Here is a 24930-nt window from a genome sequence, read left to right as displayed (position 1 = left end):
AACTCGCAGAATAGGTTGAAAATTGGGCAAAGTAGGTATCCAAGGCGAAAACCAAATTTCCAGAGAACTTGAACCATGAAGAATATAACAAGATCTTGATTTAAGCAAAGGAACAACATATTTGATTCCATTCTAGCTATAAGACCCCGAGCTTAAAGGGCTAGAGAGAAGCGTTCCATACTTAATATATTTTTCCTTGAAGAGAGATATCCAAAGTGCATCATGATTTGAAAGAATTTTACAGCCAAGTTTGGCAATAAGAGAAATATTGATATCTTTCATTAAACGAAAACCCATACCACCCTGATCTTTAGGCAAACATATCGAACTCCAAGATTTAAGATTAAGATTATGAGATTTACCTTTAGGAAAACCACACCAAAAATTCCTGAAAGCATTGTCAAGATGATGACAGAGAATGTCCGGGAACATAAAAGAACTCATAGCATAAGAAGGGATAGAGGAAGCCACCACTTTAAGCACCGATTTCCCAACTTGGAAAGGGCTTTAGATCTCCACCCTTCTATTTTTCCTTGCACCTTTTGTAGAATATCCAAAAAAGAAGACTGCTTAGACCGACCGAAGAACATGGGGAGGCCTAGATGCTTCGCAGAATTACTTTGCTAAGGTTTTATCAGCCCTCATATCACTTTTTAGTGAGACAACATCTAAACAAGTCAAATGAAACATTGGTAAGGCACGTCCAAAAGTTCAAACCTGTAGGTTTAAGCCCATCCCATTAGCTAGTAATCTTTGTGACTGCTACTCAATTTAGGATAAGACTCCATAACAAAACAAATTTAACTCCACACAATTTAGAAGAATCTAGATCAACATCAACACCTCAAACTGTAACAAAATCCAAAATTGTGCACCTTATATGTCTTACATGCCCAACAATTGAGGCAAACTGCATATTCCTAGCCAGTCTTTTAACTAGCAAGGAGCTAAGCTAAAAAGGATATGATCTTTTACTTGAGGAGGTTAACAAAGGGCATGGAATAATGATGTTTCTAGAGAAACATTCCATATCTCACTTTGTCTTCAGCATCTTAGTTAGCAAGGAGCTGATAAAGACATGGTAAATCTTCAACTCGAGCTTAACAGAGAAACTGGAACTATCAATGTTTCTAGCGCATCATCACAATGGTTTACTTGGAGCTCACTTCAGATTTCTGTACACTCTGCCCATTGTTTGAGCTGATATTTATACTTACAATATGATATGTAATCAAGGGTTAGAAAGTTCTGACAGAATACCATACACGTGCAAAATTTGATTCATTTAGGTTCTTCTGTACTAGTTGAAGCATCTGAACGCCTCCTCTTGGCATCATTGTCACCTAAATGCAATGAAACACAAATATCTTCATCGCAGCCACTCCTTAATGAAGAGAGATTCTCCGGAATAGCCCTAAACTGTATATTTTTTTGATGTAGTAGGGACCCACTGGTGAAACTTGGAATAAACTGATGTTCAACACTGGGAGCCACCTTGATCCCATCTTCCAGATGAAACCCTGTTTCCATTAGTGATGGGTTCACTGTTGGGCTGCTGCGTTCAACTTCCAGAGGGATGTGCTGTATCTGAAGACCCAGTGGTTCAAATCTGTCCTCAGCTTTGTCCTTTGGAAGCATTCCTTCAGGAGGAGAGGAGTCCCCAACAGTAGACCCAATTGCTGTAGCGGACATAGCTCTTTGTTCTTGCACCGCCACTATAAATAACAAAAACACACTTAGAATCATGATAAGGCAATATAAGGTATTTCATGTATCTGGTTTTTCATTAATCCTTAAAAAATGTACACCTCTCTCTCTCTCTCTCTCTCTCTCTCTCTCTGTGTGTGGCAAGGATGTAAAAAACCATACACAAACGTGATGTGGCCAAGCCTCAAAGGGAGACTACCTTAAGTACTTGTCCCTGGTCACATCGAGTAGTTTTGTCTTAAGCTTACTATTTTCTTAGATTAGAGTTTTCCTTCCACTTGCATCTTTAATGTCTTAGAAGACCATATACAATCACATTATTGCATTACCCTAAACCAACTCTCTTAACTTTAAACAATGAAAGGGTATCTTGGTTTTCTGATTTGTATAGCAGCTTTTGATGGTAGGGGCAAGACTGAAGAAAATCAGAATAGTTATGCACGATGCTTATAAATCCATAGCAAAAGACAGATATATCAGATCAACAAAACATGTCAGCACCAACAAAAGCCACATCTGTAAAAGTACAAACCTTTAAGTCCTTCATCAGAAGTTATGAGATCAAGTTCAAGGAGATTGAGAAGGCGCCCAAGATCAACCCCACTTGTCCAATTTTCAGGAGGTTGGCCAACTTTTAGTTTAAGTCGGCCCCGGTTAGCAGTTCCACCCCATATGATTCCTATCGGCCGTGGCTTCTCACCATTCTCACCCTTTAACATGATGAGGCTTCCACTATCTCCTTCAAGGTCAAATGTTTGCCGGTTCTCACCCACAACAAGAAAATCAGTTAAGAAGCATATGCCTTTCTCATCATTGTACTCTAGAGCATAGGCCAATACAGTTCCGGTGGTCAAACCAGAACTTCTTCCAACCTTCATCACCTGCTTCCCAATAAGGCTACTGATTGGAGACTGCAAGTCTATAATTTTTACATCACCAATTTCTCCGACACCTTTCACAGATGTCGTAACAGTGCACATGTCAAAATCATCAGCAAAAGGTATGAATGCCCCATCTGCTCTTACAAATGTCTCTGCAGGGGGTCAGGATGGTAAGTTTATTAAATTAATGAAAAGCTATTGCGTAAAATGGTTAAGTATATTAGCTACATTATGTAAAAATAAAAGGAGAAAATAGATTAAGAAGAAACATTTAAGAGCCACAGAGAAAAATTAAGAGTGCTAACAGGCATATATCTGAAGAGGGAAAAGAATCCTAGAAAAAAAAAAGAAGATAAACTATTTAAAGGGGTGATTCACGAATTATACAGAGCCGAGCCGAAAATAAGATAATATCTGCCACAGTTGTTGATACTGAGCCTTAAAATTTATCTCTCTAAAGTTATAATTACAAGCCCTAGAAAAGGAGTTTTGAGGAGCATCTACCAAGTTGGTTGAAGTATTGACCAAACAGAGTTTAGATGAGAACGAAATTATGGGAACAATTATAATACCAGGCTATGTTTATTGAACCATCATAATGCCAACCTAGATGAAGTGCAAACAAAGAAGGTAGAAATGGTTGGTGAATACAGCGCCAGCCATGATGGCTACAGCACATAACGATCAAACAAACTCAAGTTGAAGCAGCATTGTCAAAACCCAACTAAGATTTAGGCAGAGTCACATTCCTATTAGGTTACATCAAATTGAACCTTTTGGACATGGATACAAATAGATATGAATTCCATGATGTTAATTAGATAGCACCTTGACCCAATTGCAATGGGTTTGGTAGATTAAAGAAAAAAAAAATAAAAGACTCAGCATATAAAATCCAAATTGAAGTGCTATGTACTTAGATTGAGACCATTCCTCCTAATCAATCCAATTGTAAACATTAACTCTCCATGATAACAATTTTGAACTTTTTTTGTCATCATTATTGTTATTACATTAATCAGACTAGTAATAGATCCTCAGTACCTGGGTTTATTCCAGCAAAGATACCATACCAAAGCTCGTCTGTGATGAATGAGGTAGCTCTCTCCACTGCACCAAGATAGACCCCAGGTCCAAGTGTTGGAGGCAGGGGATGAAACATCTTTTGATTTGGATAATCTAAGTCAACTGCAACATGACGATTTGTAAGGAAACCAACTTGTCGACTGCCTGTTTGGCTCCTCACAATAGCACCCAAGGTCCCATATGTCTCCTGGCTAGCCACCTAACAAAAGCCACAATGATGATGTATTAACAAATAAAATGAAAAGCAAAGATAATTTAAAGAATCACCTGAAGAGAGAAATAGATAAATAAATTAATAAAATGTCATAATTAAAAAAAAAAAAAAAAAAGAAAAAAAAAGAAGAAGGGGATACAGCAGACAAGAAAAGAATAAGATATGACCACTGATGAAGTACCAGACCAGTGGTATATCAGTTTTAGCTTGAATTTTAATGAACATGGTTTCAGGTGAAACCGTGCAAGAGCTTGATTAACATTCTATTGTCGTCAGATAAAATTACTAAGCTGGCATTTGGTGCCTCTCCTAGTCGATGAAATGAAATATGACAGTATAAAAGGCAGTGCTAGAACTATCGCTATGCAGAAACTAGTTGAAGAAAAAAGAGGAAGATTTCATGATGTAGCACAAGACTAAATAGTACCAATGAACAGTACCCGTGAACTATACTTTCTGTTTGTGAGTCTTATTGAAGAGAATTGTACGGAACAATATGGGAAGAGAGAGTGACTAGGTTGATTCAGTTGTAGCCCTCTCAACCCTTTTATATAGATTGATTAATTGGTAGAATTACAATAGTGTCCTTTAACAACTCACTAACAAACTCTTAACAGCTTACTAACAAACAAACTAATTCTACCAACACTTATAAAGGATGGGCGGTGAACATTAGGACTTTAGAAAAAGAATAGGTCTAAATTTATGGACTTTACTACGAGTTTCAGGGGAAAACATAAATGGGAAAGACGTTCCTAAGCATTGTACCTAACCCTAACGGACTAAGACTCCTTGGACTTAACTCGTGAAAACTACAAAATAAAACCCTATACCAATAATAAGCCAAAATATAAAATAAGACCCAACTAGACTTAAACTAAATTTTGCAAGCTCCCAAGTAGATTCCACATCATCTAACAGGTACCAAATTAAAACTTGGACAAGATAAATGTAACAGGTGGATTATCTGTTACTGATTTCTAGGGTTTGCTTTGCTGAATTGTAAATGGAAATGGAATGAAATAGAAAGAAATTGATGAATTGATGTGAGAATGGAAGAACAATGGACGATCTATAAAATTGATGAACGAAACAGTAATGAAATTGGACAATTCGAGATGTCCGGTCTCCTAGAGCATTTCGAGGTGCTCAACCTCCATTTCACAATTCACAAATCAGATGCCCTCTACAATTAGACTCTAGGCCTTATATACACATATTTCCTAAGCTAAATTCTAACAATTGATATGGCTTTACCAATAACTACTACCCAAGCCCATCCAGCCTAGCCCACTAACACAAATAGTATTGTTACATATTACCCACTCCTTCAAGCACCTTGCCCACAAGGTGCGGTTTTTCAAAAAAATAAAAATAAAAGATAAAAAATATAGGTCTTCAAAGCAAAACGCATAAAACCAAGCGTAAATGACATTTCTGCCCTTCCTAAAAAAAATATTGCCTCCAGCTGTTCCTCAATACTTGAGCAAGATAGACTTAGCCTTCGTGTGAACTCCAGCTATATGCAACAATCTTCCACTGGATTATCCCTTGACACGTAGCAAAATTGTCAAACTAAGCCATGTGGAAAAGTTTATTTAAGGTGCATTATTTCTTCAACTACTACATAGGAACCTATTTGTACACCCTTGAGCTTCTCGGTTCTTCTCTTCCTCTTCTTTGTTCATGTCCCCGCTTCAGCTTCTACAAGAGGAAAACACCAGAGTTGGTCCATGGCTACCTCTGCGCCCCAAGATGATGGATAAGAAGGATCTGGCGAGGCGAAACAAGAAAGAGCGGCGAGGACCGAGAGGGAATTTATTGAAATGTTGGACCACCAGTTCTTGCCCACTCTCCACGCCAGCATCAACTCGCCTTGGTGGCTCTGCCTCCTGACCGAGTTTTGATCTGGCGGAAACCTCCACATGCTCCGCCATTGCCGTCCTTCCCAGTGCTATAAGAGGAAAGCACCTCTGAACACAAATTCGTTGGATTCTCCCTCTGCCACGTAGCAGTTCCATTTTCCAAATCAAATGAATGGTAATATACATTCTAAGATTACCACTTCCATTAAACACAACCTGTGGTGCAATAAACGAAGAATCCCACTCTCTTTCAAATCCCACATCAAACAGAACTCTGCTATGATGCTCACCTTAGTGCTGGACATGACCACCACCTCACAAGGCCTATGCTTTCAGTATCAAATGCCCCTCAATCAATTTGATGCACTGCAGCTTCTAGTTGGAGCTCTGCATCAGCTTGCGGCGCTTCTTCTTCAGCCGCCGCATCCTCTTCTTCTTTCACTTGCTTCCAACGCCAGCGTTGCTTCAGGACATCAAAGTCCCCCCCCACATCCTCATTCGAATACTTTCATCACACAAGTTCTGCGCATTTGGATAAAGATCAACCAGATCTGGAAATTGCTTCTCCATGAGAGATTTTGAAGGGTGTGGTTGAAGAATTTTGTCGAACAGATGGTAGGTGTCTTCAATCGGATCTGTTGCTGGAATTATTGTGTTTTGAATCTTCAGCTGGATCTGTTTCTGGAATTATTCTGTGTTTTGTATCTTCACCCAGATCTGTTTCTGGAATTATTGTGTTTGGCTTCGTTGTCTCGCTTCTCCTCTTCTTCGTCCTTGACTTCTAGGTTTTCTACCTTCTCAGGAGCTGAAAATCGTGCTTGAATAGCCTTAACAAATTCGTCCCAACGAGAAACACTTTTGAGTAGCGTTCAATTCCCGAAACCACACAAGTGCCTTAACTTCCATATGATAGGAAGAAATGGGAAGGCGTTGGGCATCCCGAGTGCCATAGAAATCAAAATACTGTGCTGCACGGCAGCACCACGTCTCCGGATCCTCACCACTGAACCGAGAAAAATCCAGGTGGAATGCTGCCACTTGTCTCCATCAACTCTCCCCGGCTTGAGAAAACTCGACCATATCGCGTTGAAGGCATAGAATTGTTCGTAGAAGTCTCAAGCTTGAGCGTTGGAACCTATTGTCAATGATCCAAGTGCAATTAGAAACTGGGCGCCCCTTCCATTTGAAGAGATACCTTTGATAACTCCATTAGTAGACAGGAGTTGATGATCAATAACATCTTCAAGACATGGGGTTAGTGGGAGTTTAGCAACAATAGCATCATTAGGTTCATATTCATCATGCCTTTGGTATAAGTGAGATCTTCAATATTAAAGACATTACTTATACCTATATCTTTCAGCAAGTCAAGAACATATGTATTTAAATTAATTTTCTTCAAAATTTAGTAAGGACCTGCACTTTTTGAGTGAAACTTCTTGTACATACCTTTTGGATATCTTTCAGGCCTAATATGAACCATTACCATGTCTCTTTCCTTCAATTCGACAAATTTTCTTCTCAAATGAGAGCTAATTCATTGCTTATTTCAATCTTTCATTGCACATCATCATGTATCTCATGCATATATGTTTATTCATAAAATAAATAAATAAAAAAGAAATGTATCTCATGCATATGTTTAGTAAAAGCATTGGCTTTAACACTAGTATGGGCTTGAATGGGTAGAGGAACCAAATCATGAAGTAAAAAATCCATCACTCTCAAAGGGGCTACTACATGTAGACAGATTAACAGAGCTATTATAAGCAAATTCAACCATAGCAACATGGTCACCAATAAGACATTGGAGGAGATCACTCAAACTTTGATCAACAATTTCTGTTTATCCATCAGTTTGGCAATGAAAAGAAGAGAACTTCAGCCTCAAATTCAACAATTTTCATAAAGTTCTCCAAAAGTAAGTCATAAATTTCACATCATTGTCCAAAACGACAATTTTAGGCAGCCCAAAGAAGAGTAGCAATATGGACAAATGAATCAATGAATGAATGTGGAAGAGCCTAGGGGCACGGGACAACTCTCTCTAAAGAACTTGGCAAAATAGCTGTTCGTCTGGAATAAGGAATAAAGCGAGGCATCTTTGAATATTGATCCACCACCAGAAACATAAAGCAATGATGCCAAAGAGTTCTTGGAAATCCTAGGACAAAGTCCATTTTTAAGTCTTGCCATGGTTAATGAGGAATTGGTAACGGCATGTATAAACTTGTATTTGTCTTCCTTCCCTTTGATATCTGAGATTGGGAGACAACTCTTGCTACATCTCGCTTCAAGCTTGACCAATAACATTGATCCTCAACAACTGCAAGGATCTTATCTCTTCCAAAATGACCTACTGCTCCTCCGTGATATAATTCCCGAATTAAGTGCTTAAGTAGAGATATGTTAGACAAGAAAAGCCGAGTTTGCTCAAAAAGACAGCCATCATGTAAGAAAAAAATCAGAATATATGCAGCATGCTGTCCAGGCATTAAATCAACATATATAATACTAAAATCCGCGCAAGATGAGGGTAGTCTCTTTTAAGCAAATCAAAGCCCACAACTAGAATAGTCATTGAGGAAAGAACAAGTACCACTCAACTTAGTGCATCAGCTCCATTGTTATCAATACAAGCCTTGTGATTGGTATCAAAAGTGTATTATTGCAAGAAAGAAACCCAATTTCCATTTGGATTATTCAACTTCTTTTGGGCATTGATTTATTTAAGTGCTCAGAGTACAGCACAAACTCCTTTCGAATGAGATAACAATGTCAATGACGAAGTTCTTGAACAACAGCATAGAATTCTTCGCCATAGGTGGACTACTTTTGTTTGGCCTCATTTAACTTCTCACTGAAAGCAGCAATGGGATGGCTTCCATGACTAAGCATGCTTCTCATATAACATGTGATGCGTCATATGCCACTGCAACTACTTTAAAGAAATACCAGTCACAAAAGTGGAGCATCAATCATTCTTTCCTTTATCGCTTCAAAAGTTTGTGATGTTGCCTTGATTCAAATTAGCTATCCACTCTTTAGGCAATTAGTGATAAGCACTATAATAGTGCTAAAATTTCTAAAAGTGCTTACAGACTGTGGCGAACCCCTGAAAACTATGAATTTCATGCGAAGTAGTGGGAAATGACCACTCCTCAATAACTTTGACTTTGTATGGATTAGGTTCCATACCTTTGGAAGAAATAACAAAACCCAAAAGTTTCTCTTGGTGAAGAACTTTCATAAATTGATGAAGATGAAAGAGGTGCTCATCCCTGGTCTTACAAAAGATTAAGATATCATCAAAAAAATTTTTAAAAAAAAAAAATACTAAAAAGTGACCAATAAAGGCTGAAATACCTAGGTTATAAAGCACATGAATGTACTAGGTGCATTGGAAAGACCGAATGGAATAACTAGCCACACATAAAGCCTATCTTTTGTTTTTAAAGCAGTCTTCCACGTATCTCCGGGTCTTATACATATTAAATGATATCTACTCTTCAAATCTATTTTCCAAAAGACAATAGAATCAGCCACCATGTCTAGCATATCATCAAAGCGAGTGATGTAAAACTGATACTTGATAATAAATTTATTTATAGCACAACTTTCGACACACATAGACTAAGTGTCATTTTTCTTCAATGTAAGCAACGCAAGGACAACACAAGAACTTAAACATTGCAAATAAAAACCCTGGACAGAAGCTCATCCACTTGCCTTTTAGCTCAGAATGCTCACTTAGGTTCATGCGATACACTGTAAGATTAGGCAATTGAGATCCTAGTACAAGATTTATTGCGTGATGGATACTATGCATGGGAGGGAGTTCATTAGGCAACTCTTCTGGTGCTACATCAGAAAATTTAGACAACTTCCACATTTCCGAAGGCATATTGAACTCATAGCTGACAGACTAACAGTAGATTTCTTTACTTGTCATCACGGCATAAATAACATTAGGTCCATACTTTCAACTTCAAACTGCTCTTTTGAAAGTATGTGGAGAAGCTTTTTCTTATTTTCAATGCCTTTTGGCTTTGATTTCTCATATTTTTCTCAGCGCTAGATATAGGCTGGAAGATAATTGTTTGCTTCCAAAACAGAAAAAATATAGGTGTTTTCGCACTCACAATGTTGTACACATGATCATAGAGCCAAGATCGACCAAGAATGATATGTGTAACTTTTCATCACACTTCACATAATACGGAACAACTATATGTATTACAAGAAAAAGAAACAAGACAAGGTTGAGCTATTGGAATAGAGGAGTTGTCAATCCAAGCTACTTTGTATGGTTGAAGGTGTGGTGCAAGTGGAAGCTTAAAGCAGTCAACCAAGGATGTTGACAGATCGTTCATAAAACTTCCACCATCAATAATAACTGCTTTAGCTTGATTTCCACATTAGACTAGCATTTGGAAAATGTATGTACGCCACCACTCTTGCTCCACTTTAGGGGTAGTTAGAATGCACCTAACAACAGAAAGGAAAGAAATATCCTGATAATCTTCTTTAAAATCATCAGCAGTTTATACTCCATAATTAAATGAAGTCTCTTCCTTGGCATCCTTTTGTGATTGTTCTTCTTTTTCTTCTTCCACCCTAGTATGTAAATTATTCTTTTTGCACAATGATAAGCCACGTATCTTGGCTTCACTAAACTTGAAACAAATCTATTTGTCTCTGCCACTTGATTCATCGGTTGCAACACCTTTACCCTTAGAATTAGCCACATTGGAGGGAAAAGCCTTTAATCCATTTGACTGATTAAATGGTTTCCAAGGTGCTGTCTTGGTGCCGTGGTTTACATCACTAAAATTCTTTGTTAGCTTAAGACTCCACTTCCCTAATAATCGAGTATCTAAAGTACTCTTCCATAACAAGCACCACTTGGAACGCATGCTTCAAGCACCAAATGGCTGCCAAAGTAATTCTTGCCTTATATCAAACCTCAAACCAGTTTTGAATCAAGCTACTGTTTTCGGGGGTCTTATACCTCACTTCGAGTTGTAAGCCCATCAAATTTCTACATAAATTCCACTATTAACTTGCTACTCTGTTTTAATTAAACTAATTTCTCCCATATTTTATCACAATAATTGGCAGGCGTATACTTCTCTAGAAGTTTTGCCTTCATTTCTTACCATGTGGTTGTCCCTATCCATCACACGTTTACCATGTGCTCAGGTTCCGATTATCTGTCATATCATACCAATAAAAGTATTCTTTAATAGAAGACAGTGAATCACTATATAGCGCAGCATTTATCTTTCCTACAAAATCGGGAACTTTCATCTTGATTTGTTTTGTGAGATCTCCAGCGGTATCATGTAGTTCATGTTGTGCCCACTCAAATAGATCCCTAGTTCAATCAAACATGGGATTTTGGGATAATTCACAGCCTTAGGGAGCCCCAAAGTGCTATTTGAGAATGATTTGTCTGCTGGCCTACTTGTTGACCACCTTGGTTTTCATTGTTCTCTCCATTATTGTCACCTCCAGCAGTTTCCCCTTGCACACGCTGATCACACCACCATTTTTTGATGAAGAGGAACCCCTCCAAGGAAGGGCCACTTCGTGTAGGGGTCAGGTAAAACTTGAATCCATGTAAAGCGCCCCCTCCACGCTGATCGGGTAATACTCCGGCTTCGCCGGCGGGCTGGCCCCAAGGAATTATTTGCACCCAAGAAAATTCAAACCTTAAACCTCATGGGACTACCACAAAGACCAATATCCTTACCACTTGAGCCAACCCCTTTGGGTTACCATCACGCCACCATTAGTTTGAGAAGTTTGACTATCTAGATTCTTTCATCGAGCTGTAATGTCATTAAGTTGATCAATAATTTGAAAAAACATCTCATCTCGTTGGCTATCTGCCAAACGATCTTCCCAAACATGTTTTGTCTCACTTTGCTACCAAAATTGATGTAGCACAAACGTTGTGTGAAGAACAATATTTTTTGTTTGTGAATCTTATGATGGATGGGTAGTTTATGGTTTTGAAGATTTGGATTTTAGAAATACAATGTCTAAATATATGAAGTTTGCTGAAAATTTGTTAGGAATTATTTTCTTTTAATAAATAATAGAAAATTTTATTAAAAAGCGCAAAGGCACAATCCAAGTACAGAGGGAGTATACAAAAGAGAAGCCTAACTAGAAGTAGAGAAGAGATCTAAGAACACATGAAAACTCAAAAAACTAGAATCTGAGCCAGCAGTCTAAAGAAAGAGTCTTAAAGAATAAAGTCTTTAATTCCATTAAGGTCATCTGATGGTCCTCAAAGCTACGATCGTTTATTTCCCTCCATATACACCACATAAAGCAAGACTAAATCGTCTTCCAAACTACGTCAAGTTGAGACCTACCCCCTAGCGCTCTCCAAAAGGCAAAGAGGTTTGACACCCTTAAAGGCATAACCCCAAGCCAGCCCTACATTGCTGAAAAATGTATTCCAAATAACACATGCAAACTCACAGTAGAGTAGAAGATGGTTCACTGACTCCCCACTCTTCTTACACATGCAACACCACTCAACCACAGTTACATGGCGTTTCCATAAATTGTCCATGGTGCAATCTTCCCTAAGACGGCCGATCAAGCACAAAAAGCCAATCTCAAGGAAGCCGTATTCCACCAAATACTCTTCCAAGGAAAATGAGTGTTATCATGGGGAACAAGAATATTATAGTAAGATTTAACTCAAACAAACCTCTCCTAGAAGGTATCCAACAAAGTCTGTCCTCAACACCCTGTTTCACTCTAATGGAATACAACAAAGTGTAGAGAGAGGTAAAGAGATCCATCTTCGAATCATGAGTCGCTCTAAGTTAATATTCCACTCTCCAAACGATCTGCTACAGCAACTTCCTTAAAACCAGCAATGCTAAATAAGTTCAAAAAAGATGTCTTGAGAGCATGATCCCCACACCAAACGTCATGCTAGAATCGAATTTTGGAGCCATCCCCCATCTGAAATATAGTGTGGCTAGAAAGCTCCCCCTAACCCCTCCTAATGTTTTGCCATATTTAAAATTCACAACCACCCTCCACAATGTCTCTCTCATGAACATAGCACAACAGCCACTTCCTCAAAAAATGACCGACTGGGGGCAGCCCCTGCCTTGGCTATTGAGGTCTGTGTCGTTCCTCAGTCCTCCTAGGTTGAGTCTCGCCCATATGTGTTTCTCTGATAGAGGGGGTTCCTTCTTCTTCTTATCCAAGAGGTTGTTGCTGCCTTGTTGGCTTTGATCTGTGAAGGCCCTAATCGTATCCTCAGTGTTTATGAATTCTTCGGCCTTATCCATGAATTCCTAGAGGGTGGAGGGAGTTCTATGAGTAAGTTCCTCCGTGAAAGAAGTCCTTGGCCAGATCCCTCCGAGTGGGGCTGCAAGGATGACGCTCCCGTCCTGGTCATCAACCGTGAGCTTCTCTTTGTTGAATATGGCAATAGTCTTTAAGGGGTTCTTTGTCACCTCCCTTAAGGGTGAGGAGGTAAGCTGTGGGTTTTCTTTGCTTCCACCTGCCAATAAATTGGGTGAGGAACTGCTTACACAAATCTTTGAAAGAGTCGATGGAGTTGGATTACAAGTTCCCGAACCACATTCAGTTAGGTCCCTTCAAAGTGGTGGGGAATGCTTGACACATGTTCTCCTCGGGCATTTCTTGCAGGAGCATGTGGGTTGTGTAGATTTCAATGTGGTCTATTGGATCCTTGGATCCATCATACATGTCCATTTGTGGACTTCAAACTTTGGGTGAAGCTGCATTTCCAGAACCTTCATAGTGAAGTCCCAAGTTAATGCCTTCAAGAAGACTTTCAACAATGGAGGTGTTTACCGTTTACTGTCTTTACCATTGCGTCGAACTTGGCCCGTAAGTCGTTTATACGGGCATCAATGCGGCTACCTGCTTCGGGATGCCCGGTATTGTTGGCTTTCAATACTTGTTGAGGAGACAGGGATTGGTCCCTCTCCTCTCAGTTCCCAGTGCCGCTTTCACAGTCCTCCCTCTTCACTTCTCCTTGGTCTGATGGTGGTTCTCGCTCACTGTTACTATTCGGGGAGGGGTTCGGCTACTAGAACTGCTGCATCATATCATGGTTTTCGTGGAGGATGAGGTCCACATTCTAGGAGAGGTGCAGCAACGGTGTCTTGATTGTTGTGAGCCTTTGCTCCTGAAGGTTTGGCTGGCCGGAGGTCCCAACATTGTTCATTCAAGCATTCTTCGATCTGGTGTTTGGCATGGTGTCTTTTATCTAGGGGATGTCTCTTATTAGTAAGTCAGTAAAAGGGCTCTCAAAGAAGAATGGGAGAAGTGTTTTTCGAGAAAGAGATATTTCATATTACGCAGACAGTGAGGGAATTCGGCCTGACCTGCTTCAGTTGCTGCCTCTTTTTTATTGATTGTAGATTTCCCTTTGCATAACCACCCTGCCACGTGGCGCACTTTCATTGGGTACGTCCTGATAGTACAGAGTATCCCGCTCAGGCCTCATGGTGTTGTCCTCTAGCGTCTGCAGGGCGTATCCATGTGCAACAAATATTCCCTTTTGGGCAGCTGTCAGCTTTATGCTTCAGCAGGCCGTTATGGTGAAGTGGCAGGGATAGGGATCCTCCTCCATATATTTACTGTGTGCCTTCATATGGCTAGTGGGCTCAGTTGTGACTCTCAGCGAACCAAAGGCTGGCTTCATTTTTGTCATGACAGGCCCAACTTGGTTGGAGGGCCCTAAGTAAAGGGGTCCACCAAAAGTTGCCCTCTATCTTTCAAATGTTTCAAAGAATGATTCAAACCTAGTTTAATACCTCTATAAAAATTGTCCATTCTGACAATAGGGGGGTGAGTATGTCTGATGATCTCTATACTTATTTTTGCAAACATGGTATTATCTATCAAACCACTTGTGTCGATACTCCTCAAAAGAACGGAGTTGCTGAGCAGAAAAATCAACATCTTCTAGACATAACTGAGTCTTTAATGTCTTATTAGGGTGATGCATTACTCACCGCTGCATATCTCATCAATAGGAGCCCTCTCATGTCTTAGATTCAAAACACATCTTGGGGTATTGTCCCTCATCTTTATCTACTTCCAAAGGTGTCTCTTCAATGGTATTTGGTTGTGTTTGTTTTGTTCACCTTCATGATCCAACTTGGGGTAAATTATATCATCGTGCTCTCAAATGTATCTTTGTGGGTTATTTCCCTACTCAGAAGGAGTATAAAAGTTATCATCCCCATCGTGGAAACATTTTTGTCTCGATGAATGTTACTTTTCCGAGTCCTAACCATATTTCTCATCCACCCAAACTTCAATTCAAGGGAGAGTGCAAGTGAAGAGAAGTTTTCTATGAGTAGTCTTCTACCTCTCTTTACTCATGTGCCAGAGCATGACAAACAACAACCTCTTGCTAATGAGTCTCTTATTGATGAGTCGCATTGAGAGTTTACTCCAGATGCCAGAAAAGTAAGACCATTCCTGATGGTAATTGCCAAACATCTGACCCTAACTCAGGTAATACTACTTCTACCCTTGATTTAAACTCTTCAATACTTATCATCGATGATATTAATCTTCCTATTTCAAAACGCAAAGGAGTCAGGTCATGTACCCTCATTGTTCGTTTGTGTACAAAGTGTCGTCTATGCTTATTCCTAAAAATTTACAAAAGGCACTTAGTTATCCAAAGTGGAAAGAAGCGATGCAAGAAGAGATGAAAACTCTTCATAAAAATAATATATGTGATCTTGTTAAATTGCCTAATGGAAAAAAGGTGATTGAATGAAAGTGGGTGTTTACTGTAAAGCATAAGCCCGGTGGCTCCTTGGAAAGATACAAGGGTAGACTAGTTCCAAAAGGTTTTACACAAACCTATGGAATTGACTATGAAGAGACATTTGCTATGGTAGCAAGGAAGAACTCAAAACGAGTCCTACTTTTAGCGTTAGCAAATTTGGATTGGTCGCTACAACAATTTGACATGAAAAGTGAATTTCTTCGTGAAGATCTAGCAGAAGAATTATATATGGAAGTTCCTCCAAGGCATGAATTTTCCAATTCTATGAGTAAAGTGTGCAAACTGAAGAAGGCATTGTATGGTCTAAAACAATCTCCAAGAGCATGGCTTGGGCATTTTTTTCTGAGCTATGCAGAGATTCATCATAAACAAAGTCAAGCTAATCATATGCTTTTTATGAAACATTCTTCTCAAGGAAAGGCAATAGCTCTAAAAAAAATTGTGTGTAGATGATATTGTAATGATAGGAACTGATGATGAGGAGATACAAAACTAAATCATTTCTCTTTCAAATGAATTTCAAAAAAAGAAAAAAGAAAAAAAAAAGAGACTTGGGCAATTTGAAGTATTTTCTAGGCATCGAGGTTGTAAGGTATAAACATAGTATATTTATCTCCCAACGGAAATATGTCCTTGATTTTCTCAAGGAAACAGGGATGCTCGAATGTAAAGCCATTGATAATGCAGTGGAGGTGAAGTTTAATTTGGCTGAAAATAGTGAGAGTCCTATGGTGGAATAAAGGTAGATATCAACAATTTGTTGGCAAGTTTGATTTCTTTATCTCACACCCGTTCCGAAATTGCATATGCTGTCAATGTGGCAAGTCAATTTATACATTCACCACGTGAGTCCCATTGCTTCCACCAGATTCTTCATTAGTTTTTCACGACATGATCACTTGAAGATAGAAGCCTACACAAATGCAAATTAGGTGGATCTATTATACATCATCAATGGTTCACATCAAGATATTGTGCATTTCTAGGAGGTAATTTGGTTGCTTGGTCTAGTAAGAAACAACCCATGGTTGCTAGATCCAATGTTGAAGTAGAATTTAGAGCCATGACTCATAAAGTGTGCGAAATGCTATGGTTGAAGATATTACTTAAAGATTTTGTGATTCCATGAGATTGTATTATGACAATAAAGTTGCGATCAACATTGCTCACAATCCACTCCAACATGACTGAACTAAGCATGTCAAAGTTGACTGACATTTCACTAAAGAAAAACAACGAGAGTGTCTAATCTGCACAACATATGTTAAGATAGGGGAACAACGTGTTGATATCCTAACTGTTGTAGTTTGTATAAACGGTTTAGACACAAAAGGTGGAGACACGTTAGTGTGTTATTCTACTTGTTATGTAGCCTACCACACAGATCTTATTATATAGGTTTAGAGAAATAAAACAATGACCAAAATACCCATAAACCCTAATGACTCACAAACCCTAATAACTCTTCTAACACTCCCTCTCAAGCTGGAGCATATATATCACATAAGCTCAGCTTGGAATAAACAAGCAAACGAAAAACACCTACAAAAACATATTCTAACACCCCCCCCCCCCCCCCCCCCCCTCAAGCCGAAACAGCTTGGAGCACAAAATACAAAAACTTATAAAAATAAAAATAACAAGAAAATTCACTAAAACTTCAACGCCGGTCGAAAACTCGCTAGAAAACTGGGACGGGCCTCGCCGCAAAACACCAAAACACCAAGGTCGATTGGATCTCATCATATGACACCAAGGCCGGTAGAATCTCGCCGAAAACCACCTCAAAACACGAAGGTTGGTTGGATCTCGACAACCAACAACGATCATGTTGCTCGTGATCAACCAACAACGACAACAACTTGAATGGGAACCTACTCCCGCTGAGCAACAAACCCAATGGAAGCTGTAGCCTAAACCAACATGAATCGGGCTAAAACACCACTCGACCGGCAAGGAAATGCACGGAACTTGACAAAACACTGCTAAATCGGTCAAAAAACACATTGAACCAGACATGAAATGCACGGAACCGAATTAAATTCCACTTAACTGGATCTTAAAGATGCTGAACCGGTAAACAAACCACTGAACTGGTCAGAAAACATACTGAACTGGACAAAAACCCACCGACTCTAAAAGAGACTGAACCGGTCAGAATGAACCAGATAAAAACCAACTAAACTAGATGTGAAAGATGCTAGACCGAACTGACTAAGCCAATCTTAAAACATCGAGAAACAGCCTGAACCGGCTGAGAAACAATGCAGACCTCCTGAACCGGCCGAAAACCAGCAAACCCAGCTATCCTTATCAAGGATAGGGAAGAGCCAAACACAATTCCAGCCATCCTTATCTAGGATAGGGAACAACAAACAACCAGAACCAAACAGGGATTGTATTCCCAAACAACTCGCCAGAAACCTGCCGTGGACGCTCAGAACTCGCCAAAAACGCCCACAACTCGCCAGAGACACCTCAGAATACCACAGAAGTTGCTGGAGAACTCAAAATCCACCGGAAAAGACCACAACAGCCGCTAGAAACAACTAAAACCACCAAAAATTTCCAGATTTCGCCGGAAAATCGTCGGATACAAGCAGACGTCACAGCAAACACCACAAAAGGCCGCTGAAAACTCAAAACTCACAGACGACACCAACTACAACCTCCAAAGGGCCAACAGACAACCACCCACGTCACAAACACCGCCAAAGACTACTGCACCATAGCCAACCACTGAGAACAACCGTGAAAACACACGGCAAACCCTTTATTTTTTTGGCCGGAATCTCACAACGAACAGCTCTTTTAGATCACTATCAGGGCACTGCTTGTGTGGGCTAGATATAACAGAGCCCACATGGGCGGTGCTGCCAACAATGAAGACTCACCAAGACGTGAAAGGATTTGAGAGGAAAACAAAAATAGAGGAAAAACCTAGACTACAAGAAAAGGGACCAGGATCTAAACCCTAAGGCTCTGATACTACGTTGTAGTTTGTATAAACAGTTTAGACACAAAAGGTGGAGGCACGTTAGTGTGTTATTCTACTTGTTACGTTGCCTACCACACACATCTTATTATATAGGTTTAGAGAAATATAACAATGACCAAAATACCCATAAACCCTAATAACTCTTCGAACACTGACAAAAGGAGAGTAAAGTAGCACCTTTCATGCAATCTTAAGCAATTGAGCTTGCGAGATATCTTTGTCTCAGCTTGAGAGGGAGTGTTCAAGTGTTATTAATTTTATGTTACTTTATTAGAGGGCATTTATGTATCTGTACAATGTGTGATAACTATAAATAATACATGAACATGAAGAGAACCCTAATTCTGGTGTTTTTCTCATACTTTTTTTCTTCTTCATCTTTTTCTTCTTCTCCTTTATTCCAATTGTCTTTCATATCATTGTTTTGTATTCTTTAGATTTCTCTACAGCACCAAAGTAATAACTTGTTCATGTGCATCACAGCCTTTAGCTTGTGAACATTAAGGCAAATGTAACAATAAAAAATCAAATGCATTTGATGTTGTTCAAAAATATATATAAATATATGTGGTGTGTGTTTTTGGGAGAATTTCAAATGACTTTAATTCGCCTTAAAAAAAAAAAAATGGTAAATGTCTAATAAATCCCTAAATTGGAGCGCGATTTGAATTTGATCCCTCACTTTTTAAAAATCAGTATTTGATGCTTAAGTTTTTCCCGAATTTGAAAGAGATCCCTCCATGATTTTTCCATCCAATTTCGCAACCTCCGTTAGTGCCACGTCAGTATTTTCCCCACATCATCTTAAAATATTATTTTATTATTATATTATTTTATTTTGTAATTAAAATTTTATTTTTTATTAAAAAAAAATATTGAAAAAAGGGTTTGGAGGTGGCGCTGGGTATAGGGGTGGCCCGAAAATCACTCCAGGGGCCGAGGTTAGCCATGCGGCCACCTCCAGTGGCCTGGGGTGGCGCGCAGCCACACCAAGTGGCCAGGGGTGGCGCGCGGCCAACCTTAGGGCCATGGGGTGGCCACGCACCACCTCCCGGCCCCTAGGGGTGGCTTTCAAGTCATCGCTATACCCATTTTGGGGTGGCCACGAGCAACCCCAGACCCCATTTTTCATTTAAAAATAATATAAAATAAAAATAATAATATAAAAAATAATATTTTAAGATGATGTGTCAAAAATGCTGACGTGACACTAATGGAAGTTACGAAAATGGACGGAAAAATCACGGAATGACCTATTTCAAAGTTGCGAAAAAACTTAAGCATCAAATACTGATTTTTAAAAAGTGAGGGATAGAATTCAAATGGCACTCCGATTCAGGGATTTATTAGACATTTACCCTAAAAAAAAATCATGGCCAATAAGCCCAGCAAAACGATTGAGATCCGAGAACCTAATCTTGAGTGTGTTTTGAGAAATACAATGTAAAACGATAGATCAAGACTTGCTACTAACAAGCTCATGACTCTACAAAGCCCAATAGGCCACTGACTTTGGCTTACTAGATTGCCAATATTGCTCAAAGAATTTTTTTTTTTTTTTTTTTTTATAAGTAATCGAAATATCATTAAAAGAGCCAAGCGAAACCCAAGTACACAAGAAGTATACACGACAAACGCCTATCTAGAAGGAGAAAAACGAACAAGAACATCATTGAAACTAAACACCAATGCAGCTAAATACACAGTTTTCCAAGTAAAAAAAGAATAAAAAGAAAAAGGACTTAAGGCAAAGAGGAAACCCCACAACTCAAAATGCCAACCAGCCCCTATATTATCCACATTACCCATAGGAACCAATCCTGACTTAGCCATATTAATCTTCAAAAAGCATGCAGGTAGCGCAGGTGGTTGGGATTAGCCCCGCATGCAAAAAAAAAAAAAAAGAAGAAGAAGAAGAAGTATCGTCAGCGAACAACAGGTATGATATATTTATCACACCAAAGTGCTTAGACCCCAAAGAAAAACATGAGAGAAGACCCCCAACAGTTTCGGATAGCATTTTACTTAAAGCCTCAATGACAATAACAAACAAAAAAGGAGACAAGGGGTCTCCCTGTCGCAACCCACTGGAATTATTGGAAAAAAAAAAAAAAAAAAAAAAAAAAAAAAAAAAAGGACAAATTACCATTCACCAAGACGGGATATCACACCTAGGAGATACAATGCACAATCCAGGAGCAACATTTCTTCCCAAATCCGCACCTTCTCAACATATACAATAAGAACTCTTAGTTGACATAATCATAGGCCTTCTCTATATCCAGCTTGCAAAGCACCCCTAGTTCACCCAATCTAGTGGTACAATCCAGACATTCATTTGCTATAAGCACTTAATCAAGTATTTGCCTACCTTTAACAAAAGGATTTTGGGCTTCAAAATAAACTCCTCCACAACCCTTCTCAACCGATTGGCAAGAACTTTGGCAAATGAACTTTAAATCAATAGCCCCAAACTTCTATGGGAAACCCAGTGAAAAAACTTAGTGCATTTATCACCCTTTCTTACCAAAAGAACCCTCAACTTTTGTCTCCAACTGATCTGCTCCAATAAAGTAGTTTTTACCAATTTAGTAATAACCAAGCTTTTTCTCACTTTCTCTTCAACAACCAATGCTCTCTCTACCTCTATCTTATCAAGAGCGCACAACTTTTCCAAAAGAGCTCTCTTATGGAACTCCACATTACCAAACACTTGTTCATTCCAGCTTTTTAAATCAGCCTTCAAGGCCTTAAGCTTCTTAGCCAAGATGAAGCTAGGAGAGCCACGAAAGTGATAAGACAACCACCATTGCCTCACCCTATCCACAAAACCTTCAACCTTTAACCACATATTCTTGACCAGGAGAGGGAATCTCGATTGTTAGACCACGTATAAACCCCCCCTACGAGGGGAAGATACCTGAGCCCCCTACTCAAAAATAAAGTAAAAAAAAAAAAATCCATCATAGCGGGCCAATAACGGGCCTCCCATGATCTATAACTAGGAAAACGGAAGATGGACATTATCTTCTCCACAGCTCTCCTATCTATTTAGGGTAAAGGACACAAGCTACGCAGTACGCAACATGAAGTTTGGTAGCTTGGTCACCATAGGTTGGATGGTGCCAAGCTACCAAACTTCATGTGTTTATTCACCTGTAAAAATAATCAAACTAAATGGGGATCTTGGATACAAAGATGGAACTAGTAGTTTCTGTCTATAAACTAGTCTAGCAAAAAGTGTAAGCTTCCTTGGCAAAGTAAGAATACCTGAGAACCTGATCCAATACATGGATCACCACCACGTAAGTCATCTACAATCTCAGTGTACAATTGTTCTTTTGGAGCAGGCTCAGGTGCACCAAAATATGAGAATTCTACAACATCCACATCGCACCATACACCGCCAGGTCCCTGATTAAATATTCAAATGCCTTAGTAACTACCAGTTAAAAACAAAAGCAAACTTGGGCCAAGCATGTATAGGAAATATCTACCACTCACCCTACTAACAAAATAGGATGAAAAAAAAATTAAGAAAAAGGATAATTAAACAAAAGCATTTAATCGGGAAGGTGAAAATGAACACCCATTCCTGACCTCTAGGGCAGTAGGTAGACATTGGATAGGGCTGAGCCATTGCTTGTGAACTTTCCTGGAAACAAAAACAAGAATGGCTGGTATGTCGGTTAACACACCCCGCTGAATACGAAATCCAATTGCTGTGCCAAGACTGTAACAACGCAAGATCTTGCTATGAAATGCCCTTATAGTCATGAGTTCAAGTAATGTTGCCGCCTGCTGCCCTTTGGGCAACCGGCCAAGAGTTTCAGGTAGCACCCCTTTCTGTAGATTTGCAAAATAGTTTGCCCTCTCTTCAGCGGCATCATTTAACCGGCTTGAAGTAGGCCATGAGAAATAAGCGGCACTACTCTCACAGTGCTGTCCAGCTGATGCAAAAGGTTGAAGTGTTGGCAGACTCAGTGAAGGCATATTAGAATGACTGCAACAGTTTCTTTCAAGATCCAGAGCAGATTCGTCAGATGGTGTTGAACCAGAACAACGGAACCTCATGCTAAGTCTAGTCTGCTCCATATTTCAGTTTTACCTATAGAAATAATAGTGAACCGTGAAAGAAACCAAAGTTGAGGAATGATGACATAAGAAACAAAAATCTAAGAAGTGGGGAAACAAGATAAAAAAAAAAAATGAAAAAGAATAAAGGTAAGGTGCACAATGGCAACAAAGAGGAAACAGAATTCTCTTGCTTTGATTCATACATCAAAATGCAGCTTAGACGAAAGTAATTCTGGACAGTATATCAAAGCTTGAACTGGAGCTATCGACAAAAACAGAATTTATAGTGATAAAAAATAAATAAATAAGAGAGAGAGACTTCAACAAAACAGTGGATACCAACATATCAAAATGTGTGAGATGGTTAACATGTAATTCTGTGAATTTTTCAACAACAAAAGAAAAGAAGATTAAGAAAAGTAAAATGAAGAACAAAAGGAACGCCAAGAAAAGATAAATATGGAAAGAAGCCACCATTAGCACCTGTGAACCATTTTGACAAATTTCACCACGCATTAGAAGAAGTTCTCCCAAATACAGCAGTGATTCTCAGTTTATTAGATTTTCTGATGTATTCCAGATAATTCAACACAGATGAAACATATCTCAAGTTTCAAAACCTTATATCCTCATGTTAAAGTACTTCCAGTGGCTTGGAAGTACAAAAGGCAAAGTTGATAACAACACTATACATTTGGTTCTTGTTAGAAATACAAATTGAACAAAACCCAATCTGGCATCAGACACGATGGGGCATGGGTTGGAATTGCAACACCTAATAGTCGGTGTACACAAGAGACATGAGAATAAATTTTTTATTTTTATTTTAAAAAAAAAAAAAAAAAAAAAAAAAAAAAAAAAAAAAGAAAGAACAAAACAAAAAAAACCGTAAAACCACTAAGGATTCCTCAGAGGTGAAATCTGAAAACAGAAAACGAATTTGCTAAACACCCTTCCACACTAACTATAGGAACAAAACTCGTTAAAATTCCATAATCATGATGTCTTCCACTAAAAATAAAGAAAAAGTAATGAGAACAAAACGCACTATCTAATTAAAAAAAGAAAATAGAAGAAAAACCTAATTGAGCAAAGAAACCTGAAAAGACATGATAATAAAGAAAAACACATAGTTAAGCAAAGACACCAGAAAGTCATGATAATGTACCGAGAAAACTGACGAAAAGAATTGGAAGAAGCGTCGATCTTCTGCATTCTAGCTCCTTAATGATTGTAAACACTCACTTCTACTCGGCAGTTGAAAACAAAGGCAAGAATAAAAAGACAGCTTAAAAATCCTTTTCATTTTGCTATGATTTTTCAGCAATTAAACATACAGAGCAATAACAACCCATGTGCTGTTAATGTATTCAAAAGAATTCATGTAGGTTTGCTCCAAAAGTCCAACAGATAGCAAGAACACAAGAAGAAAAACAAACCCACAAGGCATATTTTACAATTTACACATGCACGCACCAAAGCTGACCATGCATAATTAGAGAGAAGACTCACTGGTCAGCAAGGAGTGGTAATTGAAGAGCATCTACCCTCTCGGAGGAACAAAATTTGTTCCGGAGCTGCGTCGTATGGTAGACATAACAGATATATATGTATATATACAAAACCAATGAAAGACTAAGTTTTTGCATATATTATACATGTACATCAAAATGTGGTAAAGTAAGCTGCCTCCTGCGACTTGCCAATATTTAATGTTTTCATATGGGGAAGAGAGTTGCTGGAATACATCTCATGTGTGTAAGGCCTATGAGGTCTTCCCTTGGATTGCATTGGATTGTATGTTGAATTGCGATTCATTTTCACATCCTACGGCTTGCAAGAGATTTTTTTACCACAGGAGAGGATCCTAGTCCTACCGGGCCCTCGGTAGGCCAAGCCAGTAATTGTGGCTTGCCGATAATTTGATTAGGGTTAAATATTCTATTAATAATTGAGTTTTTAGTATTTTTAAATTTAGTACTTATTTTTATTTATATTATAGGTGGTACTTAAATTAAGGGTAAATATCCATTTGATACTCCGGTTAGATTTTTCGTCATAAAATTAACATTATGCCACGTGTCAATTGTTGAGGTTGACACGTGGCAATATATATAAAAAAATTAAAAATTAAAAATAAAATTTTTTAAAAAATTATATAAAAATAATTAAATAATATAATTTAAAAATAAATTGAAAAATAAAATTTATGGGTTTTGGCATGGTGGCCGAGGGACAAACCCTCTAAAAAAATTTTAGAAGGTTTACTCACGGCCACCCCCGTG

General features: G+C 38.7%; 1 protein-coding gene across 2 annotated transcripts; it reads right to left on the bottom strand.

The window, feature by feature from the left end:
- Positions 1–826: 826 nt before the first annotated feature.
- Positions 827–24323, bottom strand: LOC133875774 (protein NARROW LEAF 1). 2 transcript variants are annotated; one of them, XM_062314008.1, is made up of 7 exons: positions 24158–24323; positions 23814–23892; positions 22169–22676; positions 21839–21982; positions 3633–3873; positions 2240–2740; positions 827–1715 (listed from the first exon to the last, which is right to left on the bottom strand). In XM_062314008.1, exons 3-7 carry the CDS (start codon positions 22661–22663, stop codon positions 1282–1284), a joined length of 1815 nt encoding a protein of 604 aa, XP_062169992.1. In that variant the 5' UTR covers positions 22664–22676; positions 23814–23892; positions 24158–24323; the 3' UTR covers positions 827–1281. The 2 variants fall into 2 exon arrangements, with proteins under 2 accessions (XP_062169992.1, XP_062169991.1); XM_062314007.1 differs by lacking the exon at positions 23814–23892 and having other exon boundaries at positions 24158–24322.
- Positions 24324–24930: the final 607 nt, after the last annotated feature.

This window comes from Alnus glutinosa, chromosome 8 (genome assembly GCF_958979055.1).
Source record: "Alnus glutinosa chromosome 8, dhAlnGlut1.1, whole genome shotgun sequence".
NCBI lineage: Eukaryota > Viridiplantae > Streptophyta > Magnoliopsida > Fagales > Betulaceae > Alnus > Alnus glutinosa.
Note: the sequence above shows the minus strand (reverse complement) of the source record. Positions and strands in the feature narration are given on the sequence as shown.